The 24,825-nt window shown below is 27.7% G+C and overlaps 1 protein-coding gene across 5 annotated transcripts in view; it reads right to left on the bottom strand.

The window, feature by feature from the left end:
• The window catches only part of Slik (Sterile20-like kinase), an 88,785-nt gene extending 71,749 nt beyond the window's left edge, over window positions 1-17,036 (bottom strand). For 2 of the 5 annotated variants that reach the window (XM_075366293.1, XM_075366290.1), the window contains exons 1-6: window positions 16,860-17,036; window positions 12,505-13,135; window positions 6,781-6,945; window positions 5,869-6,067; window positions 2,029-2,159; window positions 254-472 (exon numbers count right to left, since the gene is read on the bottom strand). In XM_075366293.1, the coding sequence (XP_075222408.1) occupies window positions 254-472; window positions 2,029-2,159; window positions 5,869-6,067; window positions 6,781-6,945; window positions 12,505-12,663 (873 nt within the window). In that variant the 5' untranslated portion in view covers window positions 12,664-13,135; window positions 16,860-17,036. Of the gene's footprint in view, window positions 1-253; window positions 473-2,028; window positions 2,160-5,868; window positions 6,068-6,780; window positions 6,946-12,504; window positions 13,136-16,279; window positions 16,387-16,722; window positions 16,741-16,859 lie in introns of those variants that run through there. The other 3 variants (XM_075366294.1, XM_075366292.1, XM_075366291.1) reach the window with 3 other exon arrangements.
• Window positions 17,037-24,825: the final 7,789 nt, after the last annotated feature.

Raw genomic sequence — 24,825 nt, 5'->3', positions numbered from 1 at the left:
ATCTAGTATTCAAATTCATGTAAAAATAACTGGCTTTACTAGGACTTGAACGCTGGAACTCTCGACTTCCAAATCAGCTGATTTGGGAAGACGCGTTCACCACTAGACCAACCCGGTGGGTTCAACTATGATATCCTGCAATAATAGAATATGATGTAACAGGATCTATAGGTTTGCATGGAAAAAAACAACTTATTGGCAATAAGATATTTTAAAATTAATTTTGTATAATGTACAATCTTCATCTACATACCTTGAGCAAATCTTCAGCAGTGGGTCTCTGAGCAGGATCTTTAATGAGAGCTCGTGCAATAAACTCATTAAATTCTTTTGACCATTTAGAGGGTTGATCTAATTTAGGAGGATCAGATTTCTGTATTTTAAGTAAAACACGCATTGGAGACATTTCATGGTTTGGTGGTTCCATCTGAGCAAATTCTATCAGTGTAATACCAAGAGACCAAATATCCACCTATTTGCAAAATGATCCAAATTAAGTATTATATTCATAAACAAATTATTGTTATAAAACAAATTATACCATAAAACTCTGATAACGAACAGTAATGAAAAAATAGCATCTGTGTACATTCTCTAAAAATTACAACTTGTGATAACAAAAAGATAACTTCATTTTAAGCTTTAATATACAGTATAAATGTAGAATCATTATTGCACAGAATAAAATTTAATTAAACTAATCTTTACCAACACTTGCACTGTAGAACCCGAAAGATAAAAATTATCTCCAATAGAGTAGGCCCTTGATTAACAAACTTTCAATGCAACAACCACCTTTTTGAACTTAAAATAAATCATGGGTTGTACAAGGGAAAAGGATATTTATTACTGTTTACTTACAAGTTCCTGCAGTCATATTGCAACTTTTTTTTTACCTTCCTTGATTAAAACTTGCTCACTCCTTCCTTCCGAATGAATGATTTTGCAGTCATCACTCTTTAATACTTTCACTTTTAATATATTGTACTGAGAAATGTATAACCCAATAAAGTATATTTTAAAGAAAAAATATCTGTACAATAGTAACAGAGATTCCAATTTTTCAGACAATCCCATCAAGCAATGCATCTGGGAAGTAACATGATGAACAGGTTATGTTCAACTATAAAATTCATAAACAACATTTCCACAATAACTATTTTCACTAACTCGTCATAAGATGGTAACTGATCTGTAATTATTTTGGATTGTAGAATTTTTTACAGTCATTTTGGAGACAAAATGTTATTTATAATCATTGCAAAAACCACAAACCACACAATAATTACATTTGATCATTATTTCCATAAATCCCATCCCACATAATGTCCTATGCAAGGTGGATTATACTGCCTTCCACTTCTGGTGAGGTTGTTACACGAATCCTTCACAATCTGGAACTTTTGAACTATCTTTGGTCAAGGGATCAATTCGCCCTGAAACTAACCACCCAAAAATAAAATGTACATTTGTGTAACAAAGAACTGCCTGAAAGTTTTCTAATTTCATTGGCCTTTCATTCGAGCAGTTTACACTATCAATATTAATAATACTGTAATATCCAAAAATGAAAGCAGGGCTTTCTCCATAACATTAATAAATAGTCATAAAAATTGAAATCTCTATATTAGTGAATATACGAATAAATGCCACAAATCAGACATAGAAAAGAGGGTTCAAAAAATTATCATTCCAATAAACAGGATTAATCATAATTTATTGGTTTGATGGTCTTAATTATTCAATGTATAAAGTAACATTGTAAAGTAACAAAGTTCAACAACTACAAAACTTATTTTTATAAAAAATGACCTGTAAGTAATAATTTTATATCTAAGCATAAACAACAAGATTTTAAAGCAATTAAAAAGGTTCTTGCTTTTTACTACAAAAATAATATTATTACCTAGAAGGTGTTTGATTAAATTCACAAAAACAAATTGCATGTAATCTATATCTAATCAGTAAAAGAAATAGAAGAAAATATTTTACACCAAACAAAAGAAAAATTTTATTGCAGAAATTTACCTTAAAGTCATATGGATTATCACGAAATGTTTCACATAATACTACTTCAGGTGCCATCCAATACGGGGTACCAATGAAAGTGTCATGTTTTTGAAGAGTTGATTTGTTTTTTGCAGAAACACCAAAATCAGCTACAAGGGAAAAAACAACCATTTTACAAAAACACAATCATTATTTTACATTTTGTATATAGGATTTGCTGTAAAAAAAACTAACAGTAAAAGTGTTAATATAAAAAGCTCTCGTATTTTTTATCAGGAAGATTTATATAAAAATGAATTTCACAGTTTAACAAATGTTCTCTACTATAATTTGAAAATAGCAAGTTTAATCTTAATATCTTTAAAACAAGTACAAGAATTATGATCTTCAAATCTTTCATTTGTTTTATATTTTTACATATTAATATTGCAGCAATTTTACTTTTAATTTAGAATTTTCATGTTATGAAATCAATTTCTTATGATTAGAAATAAATACAAAAGCATTATAAAAATTTTAATAACAGAACTATTGTTAAAACATTTTTATGTACTTATGAAAAAAATGTTGTAAGCGGCAAATTATTACAACTTAAAATGCAAAAATCAACAGTAATTACAACAGTGACTTAATAATGACAACAAAGAATGTATATAAATGAAAAAGATGTTTTTTTTATATGAAAATATATACAGAGTGTTTCTAAAATGGTGAGCTGGCTATACTTTTTAGATTCTACTTGTAAAACTAAATAAAAAATATCCTTAGGAAAAATGGTGAATTTTTCTTTATTCTTCCCCTGTCTGCCATTTTGTTATTTTTACATAAAAATGTATATCTCAAGTGGCGGACATGAAAGCAGACAAAATTACATCAATTTTCTACCACAATTCGGCTATTCGTTAACCGATTTTAAAAGATAAAATGTCTTTTTTTTGTTCAAAATAAAAGGCTTAATATTTTAGCAAAAACATAAATTCTGATAAAACTAATATTTACGGAGATATAACAGACTGAAAAATAAACATGGCTGCCATTTTGTAATTTGCAAAGGTATTTAATTCTTGATTTTTTCTAATTTTAAAACTTCATTACCAAGACGCTTACCAAATATCAATGTGATTCATCTATCCAAACTTGAGATATAAATTTTTATATAAACTAACAAAATGGTGAACAGGAGGAGAATGAAGGAGAAATCACCATTTTTTCTAAGGATATGTTTTATTTAGTTTTAGAAGTAGAATCCAAAAAAGTATAGCCAGCTCACAATTTTAGAAACACTAATTAATAAATCAGAACATAAACATGCAAAATACTTACCTACAATATAAAATAATCCAATTAATAATATTTTATTTTGTAATAGAAATACATGTATCATAGTATACAAACCTAAAAAACTCAATAAATATACACTAAAAAATTATCAATTGAGTATAGAAAGCACTATAATGACAAAATTTTATATTAAATGTTACATATTAAAATTTTATTATATTATGTATATTTATGTGAAACATCAACAAATAATATAAAATAAATATTAATTTAGAACATAAGATAGAAATCCTATAATTAAATAATAGTAAAGGAGAAATAGAAATTTCAAATTTTTTTTTATTGCTGAACTTAAAAAGGATTTTGATAAATAAACAAGAGAGGATGCCAAAGCTCTTGAAAAGTTGAAATTTGAACACGTCCTCCAAACTCGCTGGATTTGGTGCTCTGCAATTTTCACTTATCTAATTTAGAGGGGCCCTAAGAGCATTCATTTCTTCGAATAATGAAGTAAATGATACAGAGATCATAAATCAAGTAAAGACTGTCAAAAGAATTCTTGAAGGAATGAGAAAACTGGTTCACTACTTAGAGAAATATGAGTACATAACAGTAAAGTTTGACTACATTAAAAAGTACAGGATGTTTTTATAAACAAAACATACTTTCACGATATCCTTTATTTAAAAAAAAATTGTCTGTCTGTGAGTTATTGTGTATTACTTTTCAGCCACTCCTTTCTTATTTATTATTACCATAATAAATAAATAAATATAAATTATAATGATACGGACTGAAGATGATAGGATGAAAACTGTCTCTCAAAAAATTAGTTTATTCAATTAGTCCATTAGGTAGTCATTCATATATTAATTCTATAGATACCCTTCATTGTTTTACCCAAAAAATACCCCCTGTTTATACTCAAAAAAATTTACAATCCATTTTTTAAATATTTAAAACAAGCAAACAAATGAATTTTCAGTATGCTTATGGTCTCTGTTGGTTACATTCACAACTACCAAGTTAGTGAAAAACTTTTTCCTCAACTCTTTTTAGCATCTGTTGTTACACAAAATACAATAGATTAAATTCATTAAATATAATAGATTAAATTCATTCATATACAACCTGAATTGAAGAATTTGGCTAAGGATGAAAAAATTGCGTTGAAACCAAAATCTTGCATAAACTCATTTATAAATTTTATTATAAGATCACGATTTATTAATTCTTAGATGTGATCTAGTCAAAATAATCTTACTTCAATAAGAAAGCTGCTTATATAAGAGTGGTTTTATGCTGCTCTTATAGAAAGAAACTAATATTATCTTAGTATCTTTGTGCAGAGAAGTGTATAAAGTTATTTTTGTGACTTTACTGTTAAACAAAATACCTTCTGAGCGTTAAAAATGTTAAACTGCTAAAAAAAACTTTTCTTTAATTTTGGGAGCTCCCATAAATAAGGAAAAGCAATTTGATAAAGTTAAGAAAATAAACCCAAGTGGTGATAATAAATTGAGAAAAAAAATAACTTTTTAAAACCGTTTTAAAAAATACAAAGATGCAGTCATAATTCTAAATAAACAAAGTTGTAATTTTCTAGGAAGGAGATGAAAATTGTTGGCTATTTTTTTTTTCAAGTAAAGAGTAAGGGCTATTAAAAAACTAAATTTTTTAGATTTTAAATACAATGGGTAACTGGCAAGATGGATTTAATCATTTTTTGTTACCAAGAAATGAAGTAGGATGAGCAAAAAATATGTTTAGAGGTTTGAAGGCCTGTTGTATAAATTAAAGATACAAAAACCTGCCATTAACTTCTTTTCTGAAGCTAGATATAGCTAAAAAAAAATAAAAATATACAATATCACTTTCATTTTACAGGGAGGAGAGTGAATATTAAATAACATTTTTTTGTAATTTTATATTGATAAAAAAGCTTCAACTTTGGTAAGAAATTTTTTTTGTTAAGTGCTCTAGTAGAAAATTTGAAATTTTATTTTGGCTAAAACACCCCCACAAAACCACTTTTTAAAAATTCTTGCAAAAATTTAATACATTCTTTTCCCTGAAGGTAATCTGTTTACAAAGTTTGAAGAAAATTAATTAACAAGTCCGAAGTTATAAGACCAAATACAATCAACATACATGCGCTCAAACTCCTGTCCAACAAAAATAGATTTTTTGGACTTGTGAGCAATGGAATACATTTTTTCTGCAGATTATTTAAAATTTATTTAAATATATTTTTTGTTAAATTTTTTGTAATGTCTCTTTAAGGTACAAAATTGAAAAAAACCAATTAAAAAGGTTTTTGGGCAAATTTATATACTTTCCGGTTATAGCTCTAGCACCACTTATATCTCTACAACAAGAACAGTAAAAATCCTTTACGTACGAATGAAAAAAGTATATTATGTTGTACCAGTCACCCACAATATGTAAAAATATGCTGTAACATGCAGAACATCTAATGCTAACGAGTTAATCAAATATTAATGATTTTAAATTAATTCATTCTCATCAATATTTTTATTTCAGCAGATATAGAAAATGGGAGAAATTAATAATTACCAATTTTAACTCCACCAGCCATAGTAAGCAACACATTCCCAGCTTTCAGATCACGATGTATAACCTTATTTTTATGTAAGAAACATAATCCTTCACACATATAGTAGCAAACGTATGCTATTTGTGGCTCAGTCAATGGTTTCTCTAATTCTACCATAATTGAATCAAGTGCACCACCATCACAGTATTCTATAAGCATCTGAACAATTAAAAACAAATACATAAATCAACTACTATACTCTGCCATTAAATGTAAATACTTAGGCATAAATTAAAATTTACAAATACAAAAATAATAGCTTACAGAAAAAGCCACTAATTTAATTGTTTTTAGGTTAGAATATCATTAAAAACTCAAATTATTATGCTTCTAACAATAAAAATTATTAATATTCTAAAGTTGTAAATAATTTTTTTCTAATAAATAATGAATGGAAAAGAATTTATTGTTTACTTCATGATTAATTATTGTTTTGTTTTGTCATTTAAAACTATCAGAAAGATTTTAATCTATTAATTTATTTAAGAGAAGAATAAGCTGAATTTAGCTTCTTATAAAAAATTGGTCCCCTTTTTAAAAATTAATAAATATTATGAAATCTAAACAAATCAAATTTAATACACAAAAATATTACAGTTTTTGTAAAACTTAAAAAATAAGATATCTATTTACTGAAATTAACTCCTAAGATTCTACTATAAAATAATGAGCTGTAAATCATATTACAACAATCTCTCCATAAATAGCCGTCCACTGGTGAGCTGAACAATAACTATAATAAAAATAAAAAAACTATCAATAAAATAAATAATTTTCAAATTTAATTTTAATTAATTATTCACACTAATAAAACGGATTAAAACCAGAAAATGAAACTGTTACTAAACAATAAAAAATTAACATATAATTACCCATAATTTTCCATTAGTAAAGAAAGCTTCATGAAGTTGTACAATATTTTCATGTTTACATTCAGATAATATGTCAATCTCTATCATAAAATCAGGTAAGTCATCTTCTCCTTCCAATGCACACATTTTTGCAGCAGCAAGTTGTTTCGTACTTTTGTTTTGAGCCTGTTCAAGATAACAAAAAATCAAGTTAATCACTAAAATAGAGCAATAAAATTTCATTCAGAATGAATTTCTGAAACAATATCATCAATTTTTGCTAATAGTATGCTAAGATTAATGAAAAACCTGATAGGACTAAAGTGCAATCAATTTTTAGTAAATGCACATTAGGTTGAAATAATTAAAATATTTAATATTACAAAAAAGGAAGTTTTTTAACAGGCATAAACAACCAAGAAAGAATAAAGTTTGATGCAATTAACAAAAGATTGCTGCTCTACAGGATCAGAAATGGCTTACTGGTTACAAAAATTTTCAACACAAGGACCAAAAAAAAAACAAATGATTTCAAGATCATAAAAAAAAAAATCAAATGTATAATAATGAAAACCTTAATGAACAAATCTGGAAGCCGAATTACTTGCAATTTCATTGTTCCACTTAATTTCAACTTATATAAATTAGAGCAAAATAAAAAAACAATTCTCCTTAAAAAAATTTATCTAAGTCCTGATTTGATGTAAGATTCAAAAACAATTCTTGAATAAGTATTATCTTTAATCTTTTTTTGCCAGTTTCATTATTTTTTTAAATTTTATTTAAAACATGGGTAACTACTGCATAAAAACTGTTTCTATACAGAAAAAATCTTTCACAAAAAGTGATAATCAGCATACTGATAAAAATAAGAAAATGAATACAGAGGAAAAACATACAGACTGCAGCAGAGATAAAAAAAAAAGCTTTCTGGAACATGTATTATTTTTTACCCTACATTTTCTAATTTAACAGATACTTACAAAAACACTTCATATAATTTAAAAAATTAGGGAAGTAACATCGCGGTCTAATCCAATAGAAAGGAATGAAGACATTAAAAAGTATCTTCAAATTGTGTTTGCACACAGTTTATATTTGATTTTTGATACAAAAAGAAATTACAATCAGAGAACTTTTACAAAAAGAATAACTGAACATTAGAAGATAAGACTTGAATATAAATAAAAAATATATAAGGGCCTATATGACAACTTCTCCTTTTATGAACTCTGAAAAAAAAAACTTTTTTTTTCGGTAGTAGGTATAAAAAGGTTGATTATCACTGTTACAAGACATCATTAACTAAAATGGATCTGCAAAAGGCAAGACATAAAAATTTTATAACTAAATGACAAAAGGAAAGCAGAAAGATGCTATAAAATAAATAAACTTAAAAAGTATTTATGAATGAAGATTAATCCAGCAATGAATTGAAATGAACTTTAATACAGAACATTAATTTCATCAATCACTGTTTATTTTTTAAATGTACTACTAATTTTAGAAATTTAAAATTTAGGCGACATACAATTCTATTACATGTACTGTACATAATACAAAAGCAATAACTAAGAAACTACTAACATTAAATGATGATGTATATATGCATTTTTAGTTCCTTTTAGCAGTTGATAAGAGAAAGGAAAAATTATGAATAGTTTATTTATAATTCAATTTATCAATACCTGCTTTTAAAATATCACTTAACACCAACTAACTACATGATAAATCTACCTGTAATTTTACACGAACAATTTTAACAACAGAATAAATATTTCAATTACATTTAAAAACCCTTCAAAAATTTTGCTTTTTTCTATGACTAAACAATCTTAACGGCAAAAAATAATTCCAAAGTTTTAGGTAATGAGAATTTACATTTTTCTTTATATAATTACAAAGGCAATTAACTTTAATTTTTTGAACTGGCAATAACCATTTTTGCAATGAAGATCTTCCATGATCATCTGAGAAAATCAATAAATGAGATTTTATGGGTAAACCAAAATTAACCTGTTATTTGCTTACAGCTCCTGAAATATCGATTTTGATTTTTGTCTTTTTTATTTTTTACATATAGTTATCAGCAATTCCAAACAATTTAACTCAAGAGCAAAGAAAGTGGATACTAAATCAGTACTGGGATTATGAAAATGCGAAGCAGGTGCGCACAGCACAGCAAGGAGCTTTTAATACTTCCCCACCTTCACACCAGCAATTTATCACATAAGAAATGAATTCAAAAGCACAGGTTCGGTGACTAATTTACTGAAATCTGGTTGTCCTCGGACTTCTATGACAGAAGTAAATCAGAAGAAATTTGCTCCAATATCAACAGTCTAAAGAAATTTACACTTCGTGCTTCTATTGAACTATCCATACCAAGACGTCCTTATGATGCCTGAAGCATCAGGCACCATCATTTTTAAGGAATAAAAATTTTAATTAAACGTATATGTTTTGTATGTTACAAATGACGGTTGTCCTTCACTATCCTGCCCCCAGTCTGTCGAACATCATTACCCCAAAATCTATATTACATTTATTGCTGCACATATAAAAGACTGCATTAAAGAAATTTACTTAAGCTCATGTTCATGCCTAAGTTTAAAATAGTTCTCAAAAATTGTTCATACATATCAGATTATGCCATCATATTGCAGATACTGTTGTAGTAATTACAATTCAACATTGTTAGAGATCTTCCTACAAATGTGTTTGAAATGTTTTTTTTTTTTTTTTTTAGAGATAAAATGAATTGTGTTCATTTGTCTCAATATTTTCGTATTTTACCAGAACATAAACTGTGTAATCAGGGGCATGATGTAGTGTTAAATATTTCAAATGACTGAGAATGATGGCAGCGCAAAAAAGGATGTGCCAATTGATATACAAATGCAGCCCAGTACTTAGTTGCAGTATTCTAAACTAAGCCTTGACAAAGTTTTATTGTTAATTTATTCATGCAGCTATGAAATGACAACTAAGGCCTTCTGTGAATGCAAATTAAATATCAACCACAACACAATTGTCAGACTGGATAAATTACCTGAAGAAAGCATATGCTGAGAAGCTTTTAAAATCAAATTGTGTAATTGGTGGCCTAAATCTGACACACTGCATCTTTTTTCTGTTTAGCCTCTGGAACCATCGTAAGGTATTACTTCAGAGGATGAATGAGCATGATATGAATGAATATAAATGAAGTTCAGTCTTGTAGTCTCAGGTCGAACATTCCTGAGATGTGTGGTTAATTGAAACCCAACCACCAAAGAACATCAGTATCCATGATCTAGTATTCAATTCCATATAAAAGTAACTGCCTTTAATAGGATTTGGACCATAGAACTCTTGACTTCAAAATCAGCTGATTTGCAATGACGAGTTCACCACTATACCAACCCGGTAAGTTTGGGTCTGGCACAGTAGGGGTCGACAAATCTCCATTAATAAGCAGGAAGAACAACAACATTGGCAGGAGCAAAGGTGATCAGAGGTCTATGCCATGGAACTGGAAATGTTTCATGTTTGCAGCAGAAATCATTCTGCAGTTATGTTATTGCAGATTATAGTAGAACACATTGCACCAGGTTCAATAATTATTTTCCGATCAATGGGCAACATACAATGGTATACAATTTAAATAGGAATTTTATACATAATACTAAGAACCACTTGCAAAATTTCATTGATTTACTTATGGGGGCACATACTCAAAAAATTGATGACAATGGGGGGGCCGCCAAAAATAAAATGCACCATAAATTAGGCATAGCAAGAGAATTTCTGGACAGCTACTTAGGATTCTTATCATTAAAATAAAGTGAACATGGATGATTGTAACGTGTTATATGCAATAAATAGTTGCGTTCATATGTAAATATTTAACATTTCAAATATTATCTATTTCAGCTTTCATTAATTTATATTCCACTCATTCAATTTTTCCTTTAAATATTTTTTTGTACATTTGTTATTAATTTTTTTGTAAATTAACAATCCAGAAATTTTTAAAATATTTTTCTCAAAATGCTAGTGCAATTTTCTGGCAGAAATGCGGACTAAATAAATTGGGAAAGTACAACAGAGCGCAATCGGACATTAGTAAGGAGGTACAAGGAGAGTAGAAAATCTGTTTTAAAAATTCTATGTTTCAATCAAAATACTTGGCATAATACTTGAAAAACTAAAATAAACTACAAATGTTTGAAATATTACATAAAAATGCTGTGTGTCTTTTAGATGATGACATATGCACACCTTGAATCAAACATGATCCTATGTGCGATGTAGTTTTCTAACATTAGGTAATTGTTACAAATTAAAAGTGTTAAGTCATATTGAAAGAATGAAAAAAATAAGATTATCACCTGATAATTATAATGGAAAAAAATGATATCATAAATAATTTTAACTCAACACAAACTAAAGAAAAGTAATTTTTAGTTAATTTAATTTCAGGGCCTATATATTAATGTTGCAATTTCCATGTTATTGAAATGAGTCAGTTGTATGTAAATACAACTTATCATAACACTGTCCTTGAAGCCTACATAGTATCATGGTGGGGGAATTGTTTGCAAAGTTTTCCGTGCAAGTGCAATCCAGACTGTTTCTGATAATAAAAAATTGTACCTTTAATTTTAACAAAGTGACCAATCAGATTTAATCAATTAGGCAACTTGAATGCATCTAAAATATTAAAGAAAAAGGAAATTAAAAAAGCAAGCTAAATAAAATATTACTCTTGTATAAGAGAACTTACTTACTGAAATAAAAATTTTCATTAAATACTTTTAATGGATTAAAAACAGCTACATTTCTTAAATAATATCAAATGACAAAAAATGATTTTACTGCCCTACTTTCTAAAGAGTAAAGTTTAGTTTGAAAATTATTAAGATATTTTTCTTAAAGTTCAAACCATTGTCAACTAAATATACTAAAGTGCCTAGTTGTTAAAAGTTTTTTAGTTTCCCTCCAACTTTGGTCTCTTTTACTAGTTAGCATCCAGAATCAACATAAGGTATTACTTCTGAGGATGACATGTATGAATGTAAATGAAGTCTTGCACAGTCTCAGGTCGACCATTCCTGAGTTGTATGGTTAATTGAAACTCAACCACCAAAGAACATCAGTATCCACGATCTAGCATTCAAATCCATATAAAAATAACTGCCTTTACTAACATTTGAAGTAGAACTATCTACTTTGAAATCAGCTGATTTACAATGACAAGTTCCCCACCAGACCAGATCTAGATCTAGTCTATGAGAGAATGGTGAACTATCTTTCGTCTGAAAGAACCATGTTCCTATAACAGCTACTAAAGAGACCGAGATCTAAGTGGGCATATTTTGGCTCAGCAAAATATCTGAGCTAAAAAAAAAACAAAACTAAACATTAATCTGAAATCAATAGTAGGCTAATAGAACAACTTTACAACAGTTATACTAATAAAATTAATAAACATTAAATAAATTCTTTGAACTCTATTCAAACTTGATTGGTTAACAAATTGTTTTCAGGAATCAATACAATATTAAACATTACTAATATTATTCAGGTTATAAGGATGATTATTAAAACAAAAATCTTGAACAATTATAAATTTATTTCCTTTAAAATTTTCTAAATAAAAATGGTAACCATTATAAAAGAATAGATTGCAGAATAATTTAAAATTTAGAAAAATAAATAAATAAAACAGTATTACTAAATAGCAAAACTGAAAAAACTTACCTTGTAAACTTTACCAAAAGCACCATCACCAAGTTCTCCAATCATCTCCCAGAATTCTTCAGGATCACAATCCATTTTGATGTTATTGAACACTTTTTTCTTTTTAGATTCATTGTTACCAAGATGTAAAACCTTTTTTAAATTACTTAAGAATGACATTTTGCACAATTTTTTTGTTTCAGTTCAAATTTAGCAATATATGTATATATATATATATATATTTAAAAAAAAAAAATTATAAATGAATATTTAATAACGTTACATTACTAGAGGAAAATGTTATTCATCTTAAAAAATGTAACAATAAATCACAACTCACTATTATCAGAACATTTTTTTAAATATTTAATTATGTACCAGTACCAGAAACATTACACTTATCTAAAAAAGCAATCACTATTGAACTGGAAACACAAATATTCACATTGTTCAAACATAAATTTATAATGTCCTTCATTTCTAACTTCTAATCTAAAACTTTTAAAACAGCAATAAATAGAACTCTTTAATATCTAAAACTAACAAATTAACAAGGAACCATAGTTAACACACTTCAAAAGTCTTAAAAAAATCACAAATTTAGGTGTGCCGCCTTTCTAATCACTAATTGTATTCATGTACCTTCTTCATCCTGAAAAACACAAAATCAATAGATAAGAATGAATATATTCAACTTTACAAAATAAAAATTAATCTATTCATTTTTAAAACTTTCCTTCTAATCCAGTAAAGGAAAGTTTTTATATAAAATATATATAAAAAAAAAAAGCTGAAAGCATTATATTTTCAAGTACAAGTGCATATTTAATGACAAATACCATGATATAAAATCAGACAGATTGTAGACATATCCCTGTATACTAGCTATTTTATTCTAACCCTAAAGCTTCTTTTATGTTTTTATATAAAGAAAACGAAAGCTCCAAGAAAGCACCTTACATAAAAAATACTTAACACTTTACTCTGAATAGTGATTTTTAAATTTTTCTCTTCCACCTCCAGAAAAAACTTTATTTTATACAGCTATATGAATAACTAGCAGACCTGGCAATGCTTCGCTATTGCTAGACTTGTGTATATATAGATTAAATGAAAACAATTGAAAGTTTTGACAAAACATTAACAAAATTAACATTATGGAACTTCACAAAATTTAACCTTTTCCCTTTTACCCATATTTCCTTTCCTTTTTCCTTCCCCTCGTTTACTTTCCCCCCTTTCTTTTTTATCCTTCCACCTTTACGTTTCCTTTTTTCCATTTTCCCCTTTTACCTTTTTCGATTTTCCCTTTCTCCCTTTTCCTCAAAAGGGTTGCTTTTACATCCAACAGATAGCGCTGTTTTTAAAAAAAAAAGCATGTTCTTACCTGTCACAGGTGTGACATCTTAAGACATATATAGTAGGTATATAAAAACATGTGGGTACTCGAATGCAACAATGTGTCAAAATTTCAAAGCAATCTGTGAAGAACTTTCAGAGATTTAAGTTTTTGAACAAACCAAAATTTAATTTTTATTTATAAAAATAATAAACATTTTTGGGAATCACAGCACCACAAAATTAGGAGTTTAAAACAACATTAAATTTAATTGTTTTTAATTCATACTCTGATAGTTACACCAAAAGATCTGAATTATTATTATTATATGTACATAATACATAAATAATAAAATCTCATCAGTTACAAATAACTTGAATGCAAATGTATTTAATGTTATAATGTAATAGGTTATGCAGACACATAAAATTAGCAAGTAACATATATACAAATTCATCAATTTCTATTAAATTGTGCATAGGGATAAGCATTTAGCCACATTCCCATAGGTAAAAGTAAAAAATAACGTAATGTTACACTCAACTATCAACAGAAGTATAGTATAGCTATGGTGAGAGAACTAGGTATTATATACAATTATGGACTCACCTCCGATCTTCATGAAATTTGAAATATACCTTACTTAGTACCCAAGTAATCTGTTACAAATTAAAATTATTCGTTGGTAATGCCTTTCACCAAATTTACGTCTGTCATAATTACATAGTACCCTCACCAAACATTTCCGAATTCAGCAATGTATATGTATACACATTATTTTCAGACTAAATAATTTGGTTTTAGAGAAATTAAGTTAAGAACGAGATAAAATTCACTTATGACTACAGTAAGTTATGTTAAGCTTAAGGTGTGGGATCTCATAAATCGGCAATATACATTATTTATGGAGTAAATAACTAGGTTTAGGTGAAATTTAATTGAGTTTAGTTAGTTTTAGGTCAAGGCTAAAGTTAGATTAGGTAACTCACCATTTCATGTACTGAAGTTTGTACGATATTAACAGCCTCATCATCCAATTAACCTTAAACATTAAATTGGTCGATTTTTGGATTGAGTCCCTAACCTGATGCAATAACCAATTATTAGTCCAAATAGAATGTTATGACGCTTGTACAGTGCTAAATTACAAAAATTTTGTGATAGTACTATGTAACTTACCAGGGATGTAACTCAGTTAAAGGCATTCCCAACAAAAAATTTTAATTATAACAAATATAACTTAGATCCTAAATATATCAAATTTCATCAAAATTTGAGGCGAATCCATAATAGAATATAAACTATACATGCAGAGGGAATCAAAACAAAACTTAATGATACAAGATGTCTAAAGTAGTTATACAAGCTGAAAACCAAAACAAAAATAAAGTAATTATAAAAAATGAACACTCTCATAGTGCAAATTATGAGAAACAAGTTAAATATTATTAATTAATAATAAAAAACTAATGAAATTCTTTAAAAAATTAAAATTAACTTATTTAAACTTCAGTAACACAATTCTTTATATCTTAAATTTTGTGAAAAATCCAAAACCTTTTTAAGTTCAGCCATAATAACTGTGACCTTCAGTAGCTTGTAATGTTTTGATAATCAATTATCCTGCATCAACATGCAGGTACTTAATACAGTTCTATGGATTTGCATAACCTACCACGCTACTTTCTCATTAGATGTTTATTAGAGGTACATCTGCTGAAGAAGATCTGTTTTATTTGTATAGTATCATTCATAATAAAGGCACATTATTGATACTTAATTTCTAACTCATTCAGACACATAAATCATCAATTATGACAAAAACATATATTATTCCTATAATAGTAGTAGTTGTGGTACTGAAAGCCAGTTACATTTTATTACTGATTTTCAAATGCTTCAAAAGAGTATCGCTAAATGCGTTACATAAAACCACGCTATCAAAAAATAAATGATATTAAAACGCTTAAAAATTCAACAAATAAAATTAATTAAAGAACAGCTTCAACAGTCATAATCTTAACTCAGGCTGTCATATAATCTCTAAGGAAAGAAATATTAGAAAACATTACTAGAATTAAAATAACTGTGGATTATACAAGTAATAACATCATAATACTTCACTATAATTTAAAAAATAAAAAAATGTATCCAATTTAAAAGTTAAACTAGAGTTAATAAATACATGAAATGTCAAAACGTTAAGGTACTCTTTAACTAAATTATGTTTGTTATTTAATAATATTACGATTTTTCTCTTAAAACTAAATAACTCAATCTTTAAACTCAAGCAATTCCAGGGAAGAATAACAAATAAAATCAATATCGACAGTTAAAGTTTACAAATTGTTATTAATGTCAAATGAAAACAAATGAAATCAAACTTATCTCCGAGGTTAGTATCCAAAATATAAATACAAATAAGCATTAATATTATTAATCCATAACTTTACGAACCTTTAAAATTAACTCATTACATTAAATTACAAACAACGATCACTTAAATACGTCAAAATATTCTACAGAACTATTTACAGCATTATTAAGACATTAAAACACATAAATTTACGCCAGCACTCCTATTTCGAAAACGGAACATGCCTTTATTTGCATAACATAATAACACAATTTAAAGTAGTACGTAATAAAAATTCACCTCTTCAGTGAATTTTATCTTTGGCCTACAACTTCACTTCGAAATATCGTTAGACACTTTCTCGATCGATGACAATTGACGAACACGATAATCCAATAATAACAATGTTATTACAAGGATAATTTTTAATAAAGAAAACATAAAAAAACCAGATTATTTTTCGAATACATCTGGCCGAGCAACTTTAAAAACTTCTACGCCTAATGGCCTCAGGGTTCATTTTCTTCGAAGGAATGCTACTTACGTCTCGACGATGTTCTTATAAATTGAATGATTTAGGGTTCTCAGCTCCTACACAACATTGCACATCCTTTCATGCACACAACACTAAAATTAAATAAAAATAAAATTAATTTAAAACTGAGACTCAAAAAAACACACCTGTTTCAGTCGCATCATATTTGACAACACCAGACATTGAACTAGTGGTATCCATTTTCATTCACCACGCCTGGAAATGACGTCAACCGAAAAGATGTCACTGCTCTCCAGATTTGACATTCATTCATTCAATATTCCTGACAAAATTGCTATGTTCTTGCTTAATTATTTAAAAGAATATTAATCACATTAGAATTCTATATTTTGAAAAACTACAACGCAGTAATATCGACAATCAAGAGGTAACTAAAAAAAAGAAACATAGAACATCTTGCTTGTAATATTCTAGATGTAAATGAATGAATTACCAGTTTAAACTTCTATTCGTAAAAAATATGCTGAACACAGAATGCATAAATTCCCGTTTTACCAATAAGAACTGGGTATTTAATTAATTTTTCAGTTAAATTTTGCATCAAAAATAATTTGATCACAGTTACTAAAGCTATGCCATAATATCTAATAATCGCAGATTTGATATTTTTATTCTAATTTAAAATTATGTATAACAAGCAGTTTTATCAATATACTAAAAATAGCCATTTACACACTTATTATGCCGCCTTATTTTCACACTACATTTATATTAAATGGCTGAGAAGCGTTATATTGAAATTAAATTTGCATCATTTAAGTACTGTAGTTTTATTTCTATAGCCGCCAGCATTTTTCTGTAAACTTTGCACTTAATGATTAATTTTTATTTTTTCAATGCAGCAGTTATACTACTTTATTAGCGGGTATACGCCCAATTGGGAAGTTGACCCTCTCACCAGCAACAGCCGACTTTACATGAACAATGCTGTTAATTGAACCCAATGTCTTGAAAGTAAACAGTATAATTCATTGTCAAATTTACTTTGTGGTTTTCACCATTTTGGGATTCTACTTCTCCAAGACAGGCTGCTATCTAATAAAAGTTTAATGTAATACAAAAATTATGTGTACAGTTTTTATAATAATAAAAACACCCCATTGACAAAAGTTTTTAGTTTCAAGATTTATTTTATTTATCGAACAGTATGACAAAACATTACAACAGTAAAACTACTTTTTTTTTAATACAAACAACTTGCTTTCAAATTAATAGTATTATCTCCAAAGGACTTCAACCAATTATCATTTCTCTGGAGTTTGCAGTAGTGATAGCAAGTAAAAGCCAGGAGATACATAAGTGAGAAGACAAATATATTCAATCCATGATAATTTATTGATTACAATGATTTTGTAAAATTCAGTAGTTAGTAGTTGTGCTATATATAAAATTTTCACGTTATGATTAATACATTCAGGGATGCTATGTATCCTGTTTTTATGTAGCAATTAGCAAAAAATTGTTTTCATTGTAGTAAATACAAAATGGATACTTCAATGTACATCCAATCTATTAATATATTTGTAGCAATTTAACTTATGGGTTGTTGCTTTGTAAATTTGCTGCATAACCATCTTCAAGTTTCAAAAGCACCACAAAACATTATTTTCCAAAAATGTTTACAATTTTTATAGGGGTGTAGATTTATATCATTATATTTATTTTATGTAGTATGTTAGCTGAAAGTGTATGTAAATGCTGTTAATGTATTTTTGAGTTTAGCTATTAAACATGTATTTGTAAGTTATACATATGTTGTGCCATTTATAGTAGGTTTTCTGTCAATTTTAAAAGTATTCAGTATTTATTAATTTCATTCATCTCACCATATTAAAAAGTAGTTTGTTTACATTACTAGGTTACAGACCAAAAAATATGATCAATCCAAAAGTACCTACCCAACATAAAGATTAAGTTTCAGTCATTTTGTAAACCTTTGAAATATATTAGTAAGAATCACCTACAACATTAACACATTTGGATATCATAGAGCAGCCACTAACAGGGAATAAAAAAGTAAACATTATTCTCAAATCGTTTAACTTCATAGGATGAGAAAAAGTTTCCATGTCCTTGTTTTAGTTTATAAGGGTTTTTTTTTACAAAGGTTAATTCAATTCTGCATTTCTTGAATCAATGATTGCATTATCATCTAGACTTGCACATTATGTTAGCTGATTACAATCAAATATTATAAATAGCATCACAAGCAATTACATATCAAGCTTGTGTATAATATCTTTAATTTTATAAGTTGTCTTGTTTATGAATAATTGTTCGCTGTTTTTTTTTTTTTTTTTTAATTTTATGCCAAACTAATTAGTTTATAGAAGTGTACGTAGACACATTTAATAACGGTCCATCTGCTTTATTTATTTTAAGCAGTAATTTTAATATTCTTGTGCATTTCTTTGAAAAGGACTTCATTTCCTTTATTGCTTTCCAATAGTTACTTGACTGCCTCAATAGCAACACCTGACCATCCAGAGTCTGGATTTTCAAAATGACATAGATAACTCTCAAGGTTTTCCCATTAATAAAATCCATACACTTAAAAGAAAATGTTATGTATACTGTGGTTTTGCTACCTAACATATGAATTCTTTCTCCACATCTATGTAGATAACGAAAAAATGCAATTAGGAATATTGAATGACTATGACTGATAGAATGTGGTGATAACAAAATAACGTTGGAAGATTAGGTGCAAATAGTCAAACATTAATTTTAAGAAATACTCACAAAAAAGAATACTAAAAAAAATCAATTAGCACCATCAATTCTGGTGGGTTGTAGTGAGAAACAGAATGAAATTTCATGATGCAAAAAGTACAGGGAGGAGTTAACAATAAGATTATTATAAGTAAAACATACAATATTAAACAAGGATATTTATTATTTCATAATTAGTAAAAGAGCAGTAGTGAGATTAAAAATTTAAAGCAAAAGAGAAAGGCATAGAAAAGTTAATTGAACCAGTCAAGTGAATGATTCCAATTAAAGATTGTAAATATGAGAAATTTCATTAAATGTAATTATTTAAAGCAAACTTGTACTTTACTTTAAATAAATAAGTAAAAAAAACAAACTATATACTAAATAAGTAAAAATAATTTCAAATTGATTCTCAGAAAAACAATTGTTTTGTTTATACAATAAATGTGTAAAGATAATATAAATTTGTTTATATTAAAAGTTAAATAGAAGAAAAACATTAAGTATCATTTAATGTCATTCCTATAAATAGATTAGTCAACAGAGACTATAATCGTGCTTAATAAAAAACTGTACTCATTTATTCCAAGAAAGTTTAATTCATTTGTTCTTATCTGACACCACTATTTACCATTAAAATTTATCTATTGAAATAGTGATAATTAAGGTACAATGTTTTTTTTATTTACAAATTACCTATGCAGTTTTTTATTAATAAAAAAAATATATGCATGAAATACCAACCTTTGGTAGAGAATACAACATATGCTCCTTTACATTAAACAAAGAATTCTTTATCACCAAGTCTAAAATTGGTTCATGACAACAGACATGCTAATCTAGGTAATTAAAATATGAAGCTGCGAATATTTTTTCCTTTCGGAGTAGTGACTTGTTGAGGAAAACAATTTAATGCTATTTGCTTGCTTTCTAGGATTCAAACGACTGACTCAGGATGCCTGGTTGAGGAAGTGTGAATCAACACTTTTTTGATTCCTGTAGAGTTGTGGATTTTTTAAAGAGTAGACCCAGTTTTTTTTAAGGAATAATGGAGCAAGTATGACTTCCTTAACGTATATTTGTTGGTTAGTGTTTACAGGAGTCAACTGGGTGTCAATTTAGATTTAAATATTATATTGAATTAAACTGATAACTATAATGGGCATTAAACATATTTTATAAGATCTTATAGACAGTATGAACTTTCTATTCTTCAAGATTCTAGCTCAGAATAAACAATCAGAAAATGAAAATTCAGGTAAGTTTTGACATAATTTATTCACTTAAAGAGTAAGCATTGTGCTTTAGAATACAATCTGTTTTGTTTTACAATGCAAGTAAAACGTTTGTAGCTCTAAAATAACTAACTTAAAAAAAGTGTTAATACAGCTGACTTCAAAGGTTTTCCTGGCTAATCTCAAACAAAACAGTTTACACATTACTATGCAACTGTACTTCAGATGCAAAATAAACTCCAAAACAGGTTCTCATTATGAGCAGTATATTAATAAAGCTAACAGTTTTATTTACAGTAATATTATTATTCTTTGTTATTATAAGTGTAAAAGTAGGCTACATTTCTATTGACTAGGTCAAATTGTTGGCCCTTAGCTGATTCTAACACTCACCCACATGACAATGAAGGTAGGATGAGTTTAAAAAAAAAATGTTTCACATGCTAAAACTACTAATTTTAAAGTTTTTTATTACACCAGTATTTTGAGTCAGCAACAGCTTTTAAAATATTTTGAGCATCTGTGTACTGTCTTTATTACTTTATCAATCAAGTGTCAATCTTATAAATTAATCTTATGCCCACAATACTGTATTTTAATTTTACTAAATGTTATTTAAATAAAAATTCCTAACAGTGTTTATTGAAATCTCTCTTTAGCCTCCAGAACCACTGTAAAGTATTACTTCAGAGAAATCTGTAACAATTTTTCTTATAATGTAGGAGACTCTGAAAGCAGCAATGAAATATTAATGTCAAAGAATGGTGTAAGTGAAAACCTAATTCTGGTTAAGACAAAGGAAAAACAGTTTGTGAGGAAATTATTTGTTTCATGCGTTTTATAAAATGAGAAATTTTCAAGCTAAATGAAAATTGTATGTGATCACATTGCTTCTTTTCCTTATCAGTCATTATACAGAGCTCATAATCCACATAGGCAATGCCTGGCAGAAAATCTGAACATTCAGTTTATGCATAACCTATACAAAGAACACTGTGTTAGTATTAATGTAAAACCTGTGTCTGAAGTTATCACCAAACTTTTAATTTACATTTTCACAGGCCTATTAAAGATACATGTGTCAAATGTGATATTTTCAAAATGAAAATCGATTGTTTAAAAAAAAATTACTTTTAAAATCAACAGAGATTTGCACCTTTGCAGAACAGACTTGCTTGGCAAATATTGGATCAGGGAATGGAAATGTCTAAATCAGTCCCAAATTTATACACCTTTACACTTGATTCGCAGAAGACTTACAGAATTTCCCACACTTCAGTGCTCTGTGGCATATTACAAACGTAATATGCAAGTTTATAATCTTGGGTGCCATAAACTTTCAACATGCAATGGTTTCATGTTTGTCTGGGATGAACGAATAGCCTCAAGAAATAGGTTCCTGCATAGTTCAACATTTACAACAAAGAGCCTCCAACAGTATAGAACATGTTGTCATGCTTATTAGTGATTGTTGCAGAGCTCAAAACTAAACATTAAGATGGTGCTAACTTCCATGTATTATGTACAGCAAGAGACAACAATAATGTTAAGATACTTTACCATAAGTTCATGGTAAATGACCATTCTTACTTCCCTAAGTGGAGCAGTTTTTTAACAGAAAAACATGTATGTTCCTAATGACTGGTATTCAGCTATTGCTCAGTCAAAGCGAAAGAAACAATTTCATGTAGAAGTCATGACTCAGGAAGACTTGTTTACAGATCTTGAAAAATCTACGATAAGAAGAAAAACTAATGAGATGGGACATCCTTTATCTTGGTTAAAAGTCCAGTGGTAGAGATATGTAAAAGATGACCCATTTAAAATATTTTACAAAGAATCACTGGGTGATGAACTGGATTTTATGTTCTAGACATTACACTAGGAAGGAGAGGAAGAAAACACTCATACTCTGGATATAATTTTAACTTCACAACTCTATATGCAAGCAAAAAAAGAAGATATGATTGATGTTTTACCATTCATACCACCAGTTCATCATGTATCTTTTACAAAATTAACAGATGAAGACAGGGATACAGTAGAAGGTCTCTTTATGGTAGATGAACATTGATTATTACTGAAGAGTGTTTTAATTGATGTTATCTTTGATTATGGTACATTATTCTGAAATAATTTTTCCTGCAGTGTTTTATGTTAAAGAAAATTCATTTTATAAACTTTTTGGATATATTTGAAATAAATAACAATATTCCAAAATAAATTTCTGATTTACAGCATCGTTTCTAATAAAGTACTCTATATTTCTATAATAACTATATATCTCTAATAACTATGTAAGCATGACTTTCACTTTTCTTTTCACTGGCTCATATTCATAACAAAGAGAACTGTCTGGTTCTCTCTGGTCAAATAACCTGGTAAATAACAAAAAATGAAATTTCTGAAGAACTTCAGACAATTTATTTATTAAATCCTTCAATGATTCTCTTCATGGATACTTAAAATCAGATTTGCATACTAGACAGCATGAACCAAGAATCTGCTAGTTTTTGGTACTACAGTTCTTAGTTCTGCAACTTTTTAAGTTGACTAGTATCAGGGTGGGTTGTTTTTATTTTGAAAATCAAGCAACTTAAATTATTCATAAAGAGCCATGCCACAAAGATTTCTAGAATTAAAATAATAATATACATCAGAAAATTTTAATTTAAATGCGGGAAAAATCACTACAGCTTATATGGTTTGCTATTTTTTCTAATGAAAAACTGAGTTAAATTTTACAATATTAATTCAACATTATCTCTGTCAAGATCTATTGATTCAGGAAATAAAAACACTGGTTCAGCTTATTACAAATGTGTTAAGCTTTTAAATTATATGCGATTTGACTGTGTAGGATAAAAAGTTAAAATAGAACAGTATAAGCTTAAGTAAATTGTTTAAATAAAACCACAAACAATTGGTCTAAACTCAAGAAAGTGAAATATCAGTATAAATGAATATTTTTAATTGTAAAACAAATTACTTAGCACACCTAATGCTCAATTTTAATGATCAAAATTATTTATAGAAAAAAAAATACAATAAGAAAAAATAAACAGTAAAATGAAACATGGAATATAAATACACAATAACTGCAAAAAAGGAAATATCTGATGTTAAAATCAATAATCATAATTGGGAGTTTAGTTTTATCAGATACATGTAAAAACTGTTTACAAGGTTAAAAATATCCCATCAGGCTGGTCTAGTATTGAGTTTTGGTTAAATCACAATCGCAAATCAGCTGATTTTGAAACCAAAGAGCTCTAAGGTTCAAATCATAATAAAGGCAGTTACTTTTATGTGGATTTGAATACTAGATTGTGGATGTGGATACCAGTGTTCTTTGGTGGTTGGGTTTCAATTAACCACAGTCGACCTGAGACTGTACGAGACTACACTTCATTTAAATACATACCTATATATCATCCTCTGAAGTAATACCTTACGATGGTTCTGGAGGTTAAACAGAAAAAAATATATAAGGTTAAAAATAGAGAAGAAAATAGTACTTCAATCAACGACAAAGAATATTACTTAATAGCTTCAATGTATAAAGTCTTAAATCACAATATTTTTAAATTGTGAAAAAAGTTTTTTTATTTATATTTATCCTAAGTTTCTAACCATTTCCATTGTGATAACTTATTTATTTTTTAATATTTATAAGAAACTGCTTTTCCAAATTTCTTCAATTTGACTATTTTTACTACTAGAACTATTGCAAGAAAACTTGCAGCAATTTGTAAAAAAAAAGATCCTCCAGTATTTTGATATTTCTCAATGTTTTCAGTCTACAGTTCAAAAATATTTGATAAAAAATTTTGTAAAGATAAGATTATGCATGTTAATATTCAATAATATTTTAACTTGCACACATATTTTGTTGTAGTAGGTACTTAACTTTGATACTATTAATTTTTTTTTGAAGAAGCCAATTATTAAGAAAGGTAAGTACTGAGGGTTAGGCTTTATGAAAGTTTTTCTGCTGTATTATTTTCAGCTTACCAAAATTTTTAGAGGGGACAAATTAAAATTTGTCACAAAAATTTGATTTTAATACATTTTTGCTTTAAACCAATAACTTAATTTTTCAATCCTCATTGATCAACACCTGAATAAGACATCACATGGT

The sequence above is a fragment of the Lycorma delicatula genome, chromosome 5, assembly GCF_047948215.1.
Source record: "Lycorma delicatula isolate Av1 chromosome 5, ASM4794821v1, whole genome shotgun sequence".
Lineage (NCBI taxonomy): Eukaryota > Metazoa > Arthropoda > Insecta > Hemiptera > Fulgoridae > Lycorma > Lycorma delicatula.
The sequence above is the reverse complement of the archived record's forward strand: the minus strand, read 5'-3'. Positions and strand labels throughout refer to the sequence as shown.